This window comes from Sinohyriopsis cumingii, chromosome 8 (assembly GCF_028554795.1).
Source record: "Sinohyriopsis cumingii isolate HCF-2022 chromosome 8, ASM2855479v2, whole genome shotgun sequence".
Lineage (NCBI taxonomy): Eukaryota > Metazoa > Mollusca > Bivalvia > Unionida > Unionidae > Sinohyriopsis > Sinohyriopsis cumingii.
Genome location: NC_142968.1, coordinates 18,139,418 through 18,150,575, shown reverse-complemented (window position 1 = coordinate 18,150,575; position 11,158 = coordinate 18,139,418). Strand labels below are relative to the sequence as shown.

At 33.0% G+C, this 11,158-nt stretch overlaps 1 protein-coding gene across 9 annotated transcripts in view; it reads right to left on the bottom strand.

Moving 5' to 3' along the window:
• Positions 1-5,396: 5,396 nt before the first annotated feature.
• LOC149793060 (A disintegrin and metalloproteinase with thrombospondin motifs adt-1-like) overlaps positions 5,397-11,158 on the bottom strand; it is a 199,895-nt gene continuing 194,133 nt past the window's right edge. For all 9 annotated transcript variants that reach the window (XM_089966949.1, XM_089966950.1, XM_089966952.1 and 6 more), the window contains 3 exons: positions 7,850-7,912; positions 6,446-6,581; positions 5,397-5,668 (listed from right to left, as the gene is read on the bottom strand). In XM_089966949.1, coding sequence (XP_089823075.1) covers positions 5,485-5,668; positions 6,446-6,581; positions 7,850-7,912 — 383 coding nt within the window. In that variant the 3' untranslated portion in view covers positions 5,397-5,484. The remainder of the gene's footprint in view (positions 5,669-6,445; positions 6,582-7,849; positions 7,913-11,158) is intronic.

Sequence of the window (11,158 nt, the reverse complement as noted above, 5' to 3'; positions counted from 1 at the left end):
AATTCGTTAAATATAAAGTTTGCCTTATATTCGTTATTTTAAATTTATTCCATGCTTCAATTGTAACTGTTTATAGATGTTGAATACAGAATACACACAATTTACAACATCCATATTCTCCGCAATAATAATCTTTTCAGGTCTTCTTATTTGTCCGGTTTGATAAATCCTTCTCAATATATCCTGCTCAACTGGCCCAACTCCATTATTTCCAAATAAAGGATATCCTCAAACCTATTTTTATGTCTAGTAGTTGTGAGGCACACAGTTCATTTCTGTATATAAAATTCATTTGCAAGTTACACGCCAGTTACTCGCATGACTCTCGTGTCATTAGCTCGACCGTTTGACGTACGGGAGAACTTACGCTTTGACACCAATAGGCATAAGAGAGTGTTGCTAATTAGTTAATGTTTAATTGTAGGGTTTTGGTTTCCGCCCACCTGAAGAAACTATGCATTTAAAGTTCACAGCTAAGTTCATAAGCGCATGTCGGGCGTTGTTTAGTGTTGTCTTAAACCTCATTTTGACTGATTTTGTGGTAATTTGATATGGCGGTTGGGATGAAAGAGTGTAAGGCTAACTCTTGTACATATTAGACTGAAGTTTGTTTTTAAGATTTGTTTTTGGCTGGTAGAAGATAATATGTAAGCTTTACTTTCAAATGTCAAGGATCATGTACTGGACATTAAATAACACCTTTTAACCAATATTTACTTATTTTGGGTAATTTATGTATGAACATTTGAAGTTAAACGTTTTGTTTGAGATTTGTTCTGCGAGACTTTCTTTGTTGACTTGTCTGAATTTTGGCTGCAATGTTTTATGTATTATCTGTTGCAAGTAACTATGCATTTAAAGTTTACCTACACATAAATGTGCATTTAAATGTTTCTTCTGTGTATTTATAATCGATTTCCTGCACTATATCTCTAGTTGTTAAAGTAACCTTATACTTTTTTTGATATGCCAATTTTCGTGAAAAAAAATAATATGACTCATTCATTCGAGTGATGTTTTCTTTATAAGGTTTTGAAAACCTATTGTTAACGGAACTCACCATTTCTTCATTGGTTTTAAACGACATTTCATTTTTATATGATTCAGAATAAATGTGAATGGGAAATGCATACAAACATAATTTGCCTAATCATTTGTCTATCTGTCGAACTGTTTTTCCTTCTCTCTATCATACGTTTGAAGTTGTCTTAGGTGAATCTTTTAGGCACTCTCACTTATACGACTTTATGGCTATAATGTCTTCCAATGTCGGGAAAACCAAACTATTATGGATAAGAAGGTTACAATGACGAACGGCATGCCTCAGTTTTGTTTAGATAACTTTGAGTGTACAGTCATGTGATTTTGTTTGTGGACACTTTTGTGTTGATACTAAGTGATATGCTTTATAACATCGTTCCTAAAGTAGGACAATGTGACCTATATGTCATGTTTGAACTTTCTAATGTCTCCAATATTGACTGGCAACGTTTAATGCACGTTAGAAAAGAAGAGTTAATTTGATACATCGCTATTGTTTCGATACCATTCCTTCTTGTTAGGGTCAATATACTAGATGCCCTTTGACAAGCTGGTTGATATAATTCGTTTTCTAGTTTACAATGGTTGCTTGTGTCCATCTTTTCCGAAAATCTCCATAGACTGTAACAAGTTGCGGTAAACATTGATTAATCTGGCAGACAATAAAATCTGCCCGCATCAAACATTGACTTAATCTGACCCAGCATGTAACCTGACCTGACCCAATCGTTGACTTGACCTGATCCAAGCGTGACGTTTGACCTGACCTAACTCAAAATATTTGCTCTCCGACTTAACCAGTTTGATCTTTGACTTGATATGACCCAAGATTTTAATTGTGACTTTGAAAGAAGATGCTGTAATATGATGTTATCTATACGTGGCATTCCCTTGCTTCATAGGTCAGGTGATAGTCTGTATATAAACATTGTTTTGTAAAAAAAAGTACTAATTCATGTTTCATATGAGTCTTTGGGAATCTCTGATGAGAATATGCATTTGTAATCAGATAGAATTAGAGAAATTAGTTAAACATACACTGGAATTACTAAAGTGTTTAGCGACTGGCTCGCTATTTTTGGATTATTGAGATGTTATTCAAAGAAATTATGGATCCAATCATCATGCTCCATCAGGTTTTCATGACCATGGGAATTGATTAGGAATATCTTATTTTCTAGGATTCTTTAAAAGAAAATTTATTATTATTTGGAGTTTAATTGACAATGCTATACGATTTCTTAAATTTCTAATAAACATCTTTCTGAATATATTGGAATTGTTGGTTTCAGTTTCTTTCTGTTACGTGCTATCAGACCCAGAGAGGAAATATGAACTGAAGATATGATTTTAGGCAATTAAAAATATTGTACTTAAAATTAAAGTGACTTTGTTTCGGTACTTTCATTATCCTTGTTAAAGATTTTAATTTCACATACTTGAAAAATCTTTAGCGAACAAGCCATTATTTATAACGTCGTCTAAAGTTGAGTATTTTGATTAAAATCATACCAAGGTGTGCTAGAGTCGTCTTTGAAAATAATGAATTGTTTGAACATGCCAGCTATTTTCATATCTATGAATCGAAAGTGTCTTTAAAAAAGCGAGAGATACAAGATATTTTGATTCAGTATTTGGTGGAAAAGATATGTTTCGGATACTAGTGTTGGGCTTAGATAAAGTATAGGTAAAACCCCAGATTGAACTGGAATAAAAAAGAGTCCGTTCCCAAAATAAATACTTGGAATGCGAATTGAGAGCGAGCAAAAGTTGAGGCTTTGATGTTGTCTGAATATTAGTTTAGCATCCCCTTTTTAAAATACAACGAGATAAATGCTTCCCTCATTTGAGAAAGTTGCTGAAAACTTGAAATGGCAAAGAGAGCATTGGGCTATATTATTACAAAGTTGACTTATTGGCAAAGTTTGTGAAGTCTCGTAAGCATGATATGGTAAAGGAACATATCGTGAAGGATTATGAAATGATACATCAGGCATATCGAAAAATTGTAGAAATTGTAGAAAAAAAAACTGGAAAACCTCAAGCCTAATTTATGAAGGCTATAGAACAAATATGTTATAGGTGATGTTCAACCAAGAATGTTTATGAATATTACAAAAACCTCTAACAGTTCATATTAATTGGAAAGTTCAAGAATTTAACCCAGAGTGATGTGAATATTAATTTTAATGGGCAAAAAGTAAAAACAATGTACGATGCTACTCATACAGGTGCTAATTATTCCTTGACTCACAAAGTTTTTTTTGTCGAGGAGGTTTCCTCTCGGCTTTTTGGGGGTAACAGTCCATCTTAGTTTCATAGGAGTACTTCTGAATCTCAATTAGGCATAATTATAACAAAGGAAACTTCTGATAAGACGGATCAAAAGTCCTAATCTCTTTCTACGTCTACCGATCGTTAAGGAAACGCCATTTCTGATTGCTATATATTGAAAAAAGCAAGACAATAAACACAGAGCTATACAACATGATTTTATTTCCAAGACGTCAAGGTAACGGTCTTGTATTCAAAGCAATACATTTGATTGGATAAAACCCTACAGCCTTATTCCATTATGGACAATTAAGAACCATTCATCCAATCATGTCGAAAGGCTCTACATCATTTATTATTAATTCTGCCAGGCCTATCAAGCCACTATTTAAAGTCACAGGAAATACTAAGAGCCTGTTGTTAACAGATACTTGCCTTTGTCTGGTTATCTGTTTCTAATGAAACTGTTCTTATTCAGGGACTAAAAATGTTGGGTTGTTAATTGTGCATTGCGTCAAATGAACATTATAGTTAGCCTGAGGACCCGTGATTGTCGAAGTATTGACTTCTGTACCTACTGAGGATATGTATGCATTACTAGGCAATGAAGTAGCTGGAGATAAGGTTATGGCTAATCCAGTTATAACTGACAATCCTTGTTTGGATCAAATGATTGGTCCGATTGAGAATTTTATCCCTGATTTGCATCATGGTTGTGTAATTACCAGAGCTATATCAAAACGAGCTGTTGGGAACGGTATTGATCAATAAATTATTCCTTCATATAACACCTTTATTTGTCAGTCACTTGCTGAGGTCACGTTTGGTTTTTGTGTTGATGAATCTATATATATTAATCACATTGGTCCACTTTCTACTACACATTCTCACCATTCTAATCAGGTGACGAATGCCAATCACTCGTTCTCGAACAGAAACAAGCTCCTGAGATATCATGTTTATTTAATAGGACTATTAGCTAATCTGAAGCTAAACAAGTAGTCAGGGAGCTATGAAATTGTCGTTCCTAAGCCATATCGACAGGAAATATTTAGTCTAGTTCACCAAACTGCCTTGGCTGGTCAATTAGGAATCAACAAGACTTATCACAAGATCTTGAATCATTTTTATGGGCCAAAAAGTACATGCTATGTTTCTAAATATTAGATTAACACATTAATTTGGGATTATGAACTCATTCAAAGATATTATGGATTAAATCAATATGGCACACCATTACATTCAAGATTATTGGAATTCATGAAGGATATCATATACTTTAGGACTTGGGATAGGACATTTAGGATTATTTGGGGTATAATTCACAATACTGTTAGTGTTTATTACATTTACGCTTTGTAACTTAGAAACATAAATAACGTGTTGATTTGACTAAAATCGTGAGGTTTTATGTTATTTCTTTTATTTACTTCAAGAGCTCGAATCGCAACAATAATGAAATCCCCTGCTTTAAACTTCGTTTATATCGACCTTGTTATGTAAATCTATAATTCAGTAATTTCAAACACTATTGTATGTTTGTTGAAGTCCTGTAGCTGGAAATTATTACTTGAACTTGCTTATCAATTTCAGCAATACGACATCTTGTGAAAAAGATCTACCAATGACTTTAAAGTGCATGCCTATATTATACCCTCTCCCACGTAAAGGTAACCATGTCATGAGAAAACAACTTTTGTTCCGTTAACCACAACGTGAGATGCCACTATTGAGTTACACTGAAGTATCCTCTATTCATATAATATAACTCTCTTCCCTTATTTGTTTATATTTGGTATATACACATGTTCGTTGTAAGTTTTGGTAGTAAAGCAGCTTAAACTATAACTCCTCTTAACCCAGAGCTATTTTTTTCATTGATGTAACTTGAGGGTTGAATTTTGGAACTGAATGGCAGGATATTTATATTTTTAAAAGCAATATACAGAAGAAGAACAAATTGCGAAACGAAAGGTCTGAACTTTTGCTTGATGCTTGTATAATAGCTGCGGGGGTTGAAAATTTGGAGTGTTGTAGCTGCCTAAAGAATTCTTTAAGAAATAAAGAAAACAATGTCACCATATTCAATGTAGGTTTATTTGCAGGTTTCCATACTTTCTGAGAACAGGTAGACATAACATTCTATCCTCGGTGAGAAATAGAACCAGTTTAATTTTTTACGAAATTCGTCTCCTTAGGAGGACTAATTTTGTTATTACAATCATTTTTTACGCAGCAGTATTTACAATTGAAATCCAGACTATAAGAAATATCTTGATTGAAATTCTTGCATCGTTCATTGTCAGAGTAGGTTTGCCACCAGTCATTCACACATTCATCATAACTACCACATCTGGGTGGAGAAAAAACATGCATGATTTAAGATTTCCTTTTATCGTTTGTTTGTCTGTCTGCATTGATTATAGAGATAGCACGACTATGATAGGAATATTTCCTTTACTAATACAACTGCTACTGCTACGAATACTACTATTACTACTGCTACTAATACTACTACTGCTGTATATTAATGCTAAACTTAGAACAATTGTAATTATAATCACCTAGAACACAATCAGTATTGTCGTTATCATTAAAATTCAGAGAGGATGCACATAATAAAATTACAATAATAGTTCTTTGACCTGCTATTGGTCTTTTAGTAACATTATTTAATTTCAGACGATACGGATATTGAGACTGATGAAGTACGTGAATACAACGACAACTGAGCATTTTATTATTCAGAACGTAGTCGTAAATACGTATAGGTCGAAAAGATGACGCCGAGACGCCTCATCAATGGATATTTTAGACAACTGCGGGGTATGTGACCTTCGCTGAGATAAAAAACTGATATGGATTTCACTGCATATACCTTAAATATGAACAATAATATGCTGAAAATATTTGCTTCCACTATTCGATATTGAAAGATTTAGGACTTTCGGATAAACGTATGAACACCATTTCGCGTAATTTATTCCTCTCGACAGAAAAAGGAGTTCGACCTGCCTCTAATTTGTATATTTCCTCTAAAAGAAAATCAATTTATTTTCAAGCTGCAATCATTAACAAAATTTGTGCTATTTTAGTATGAGAACAAGAACATTTCTTTAATCATCCATACCTTCTGATAAGGACTCTGGAGGTGTCCGCGTTGTTAGTCAGGTCATTGATACAGTAATTATTCGGGGCCGAACAAGTTACTTGATGGAAGGTATATTCGCAGTCACTCGAGTCATCTATGCACGCAAAACACGAAACTGAAACATAACGTGAAATGTGAGCAATTAGAGAAGTTAGATTCCTGATATTACACCATTAAGATTCTTCTTACTTGTTCTTACAAATGTTTATTGAACATAATCTCAACCTAATCGAAGTTACAGACCGTCAAAGACCTTAGCGCTTTAGACTCAAATCTGAATTTATGGTAGAAAAGCCTTCGAGAATTCAGGTCCTGTATTGACACAATTGGACATGTATGTCCTTATGAAGCCCGTATTCGCACGACTTTGGAGAACAAAACTTGAATGTATGCACGAAGCCTGGAAAATCGTTATGAAGTCAATACTTTGGAACCTATTGTTGCGTTCGATCAGAATTTTGCAAATTTAAATCTTGTTTAATCAAACCGATCTTAAATGAAACAAACTAACACACAAAAAGCGTCTGCAATAGCTGAAAAATTAAGAATCTGCACGCTTATTGTACCATTGCAAGTAATCTGGCAAGGCATACGTTCCTTGTTTCAGTGTTATTAAAAACTGACTCACACGGTATTACACATGTTACAAACCTGACAGTTAAAATTTGAGGACATTAAGGTAAATACAACAATAGTCATGTGATCAATTAAATATTTATTAAATTCGAAATTTCCTACAGAAATATTAAGTATTATCTATCCAAATGTTTGGATATTGAAGATTTGAATGTTGCAGATGGATATTTTTTTATATATGTGGGGCTCAAATATCCTATTTCAAAATAGTTAGATATAGAAAATAAAAAATAGGAATTTTGAATGTCAAATAGGTAAATCAATATTAAATTAGGATTGTAGAATGGGAATTTCCATCTTTAATATTTTTATATTTGAGATTGTAGTTTATGATCTGTGATCTAAAATAACTGACAACGTGACATTCGAGTCTCAGATATGCAACTTTTTGATACTTGATATAGGAGATTCTGATGGTAAAGGTGCAAGATGTTTAACATTAAACATGAAATTTTTAAGTTAGATGAAAGAAACATTAACCATATTTGAACATTACTTTGGATATTTTTATGCTCATTATCAAACTATTAGAGAATTAAACAGTGTGATTGTTCAATGTTCAAAATCAAATAGCCCTCTAACATCAAATTGCTGTATTTGAAGCAGAATTTTAGCCGACATAATATATAGAGCTTGAAAAATCATTTCCTAAAGATTTTTCAAATATTTGATACGCAAAGTGGAAAATACAGGAAACCATTTCACCCGCATTAACAGAAAAGAATATTACTGCCATTTAATCCTTACTTGATTGTGGCTGGGTGACATTTTTTGTCGTCACTGGTGTTGTGCTTGCCGCCGTGGCCTGAGCTATAATAAATAAAGATTATAGAGATAACGTAAAAGGTTATTATGATCTTGGTCTACCGTTAAATAGTACAGGAAAATATGCAGTCATATCAAACCATATTTTATTTCCTTCGCCAACAGTTTAACTCATGTCTCATATATAAAATGTTTGAAAATCAAACTATACTACAACAATATGAATAGAGGTGGCTCGGCCATAACGGCGAACAAGGCGATTTCCTAGGGCGTCAAAGCTGAGGAGAAATTATCGGGGTGTGGGGTGTGTTGACGGATCAGATTGCATGGTTCGCCACTCTAATGCCGTCCCTGAGCATGAATATTCATACAAATGTCAGCTAATAAATTGAGACATACGAAACAGGAAGAGAGTTCTGTTCCAATCTGTTACGATACATGATCACAAAGGGATACAATTTCGTTAGTTCCACAAAGATAACCTATTAAAATACCTGGTGTAATGGACGTTAACAGAGTCCGTAACTGACCCGAAGAAAGGTGAGACATATTATCGGAATTAGAGGCAGTTGTTTCAGAATCTCTACTATTCGTAAACCGTGATGATTGCTATAATCGTGATTCATTCGGCATTCTAGCATGGGTTTATAAGAACATTTTTTACAGGAGACATATAAGCATAGTTACCAGGAATCGAACCTATATGGCGGTATTGTCCCGTGTTAGGATCAATATACAATGATAGATATTACACGTTGTTCCCAAAGGCATTATCAAGCACGAAAGTTGTCCGATTAATGCGTGTTTCATTGCACTCTATCGTAAACAGACACAGTTGGTTAAAGTACAGTATTTAATAAACTTTGAAGAAGGGTATTAAACATGACTTTTGTATGCTTGTGTGGATAATTATGACGGTGTCTAAAAAATCTTTTTAATGAATACAACACTCTGGATATTGAGTGGGACGAATTTCATCGCACTTTCTCCTCTCCATATGTTTTTATAAGACGCGGACCCTAGAATGTATATGAATGTGAAAGAGTACTCAATTATGAAAACTTTCATATGTAGAAGCTTATAATTAAACATGGTAGTCATGATTTGCTTTTCAGGGAGATTTCTCACTATCGCACGTGCTGTAGTATGAACTGCATTGTGAAGAACAGTTAACTATATAGAGGACAGGTCAATATATATCAGGATTCCTAGACAACCGATATGTGACCACTGTAATTTAATAAAATATACAAATGTAAACATGGTTTGTAGACCCTCTTGAATTAAAAAAGAATTGAAAAGACAGGTATATTAGTTCGAATACCATGAACAGATAATTAAAAAATCCACATATCACTATAAAAGAAATCAAGATCTATAAGCCATAATTTTAAATGATTTTAATTAAAATTAATGAAGTTAATAAATTACTAGGTCATAATGAAGGCGTCTTGTTTGCATCGTGTAGCTAACTTAACAGTTGTTTTAAATACAATTGAACATATCCCAAGTGTTAAATACAAGGTTAGCTTACTACACAAAGAAATATGCCATAAGTCATTGAAATAATATATTCGTTTGTGTTAAATTTGTAAGGTGCAGACACTAGAAATGAAAATTAAAACAAGCAGACAAGTCAAATTTTACAATATAAAACAAAGATATCACGAACATGTTAGAAAAAAGATCGAAAGACACGTTACTTTAAATGCATCTGTATAATCTTATTTATCATTTGAAGGTACCTAAAACAAACAAACCAACAAAAGCCCCCAAAACAAGCACTGACTCTTTTACAACTTAGACAACGATATGTAATCCAATTACTAGCTTTTAGCAATCATAGGTTATTTTTAATACGATTGTAATGATTATTTGAATTGTTCTTATATTCTCGCTAAAGGAACATATTGGTGCAAAACATATAAACAATATTAAAATTTTTTGCATTAGTTTCTCTTCGCTCTGGATTAAACCTTTTTTATTTTTATTCTTTGTTTGTTATTATTATTATTATTCGGTTCTTTATGTTCACATTTGTAAAGTCTATTCATTTTGGCAATGTCTTGTTCAATTAAACCTCTACAGTCTTATTCTTTGTCCCCCACGGTCTCACTACATATAACACATTGATGCCAATTACACTAAAGATTCTATTATTATTTGCTCATATTTCAGTAAAATTCTCTAAATGTTTAATGTACCAGCAATAAATGGTAAACTTATATAATTGGTATTATTTGTTGCTATTTCATATTTGTTGTTTAATTATTTTTCTTGTCCTTTCTTCATCCATTGCATTTGAAAGTTACTCTGGATATTTGTATTCTCTTGTATACTATTTTGTAGCGTAATTGGTCTATTCTATTTCGTGTTTATTCGATTGCATTATTTAAATTACTTAAACGGTTTGTATAGACTTTATTTGGGGTTGGAATTCTTCTATATAGTTGATTGACATATTTATTTATTTTGGTGTTAACTATTGCAAGTTCTATAAATGTAATACATTTTAAATCATATTCTTCGGGATTCACCTCGTTACGATTAGAATAAATCGATTCAATTCCTGGAATGTAAGTATTGCCAATCTTTGTATATCCTGGTTATTCTAATTTTAGTTCTTGTCGTTCTTTGGGAAATTCCATACAGTTGATTGGCAGTGATTTAAAGGGGAAATATGACGGACAAATCTTCTAATTCTTGTTTCTTATTGTTTTCTGGAGCTTTCTATTCTAATCCTGTAACTTTGTTTGTCTTGACTTAGCCCATTAATCAAAGTGCATATTTTAAAAATTCTACTGTTGACCAAAACAGAGTCTGAATTCGCACTAGTTAGTTGCTGCCCTTATTTTCGAAAGGGTTCCATAGACAATATACCATCCGTATTATTTCTCTACAGCGGCATAACCATTATAAAGCTTTGCTTGGATATGTTAAAATTCCATCCATGCTAGTAGTTTCATATTTTATTGCTCCATGACTTGCAAAAATAGAAGCTAGCTTTTTATCCAGACAGACTAACACGTCTAATACATGAATGCTCATTTCCGTATTACCACCATGATGTTAGTTGGCATCTGCAGTTGACGTATGCAATAAATCTATTGTCTTTTGTCCATCAACATGGACAATATAGTCCAGTAGTTTGATAGTTGTACATGTAATATACGGGATGTTCGTTGTTTTGCCATAGCAAAGGTTTTATACCGCTTTAATATGTCTGTCGTCTATGAAAAACTCATCAACGCATTATCCTATATTGAAACCCATAACAATCAAGATTTTCAC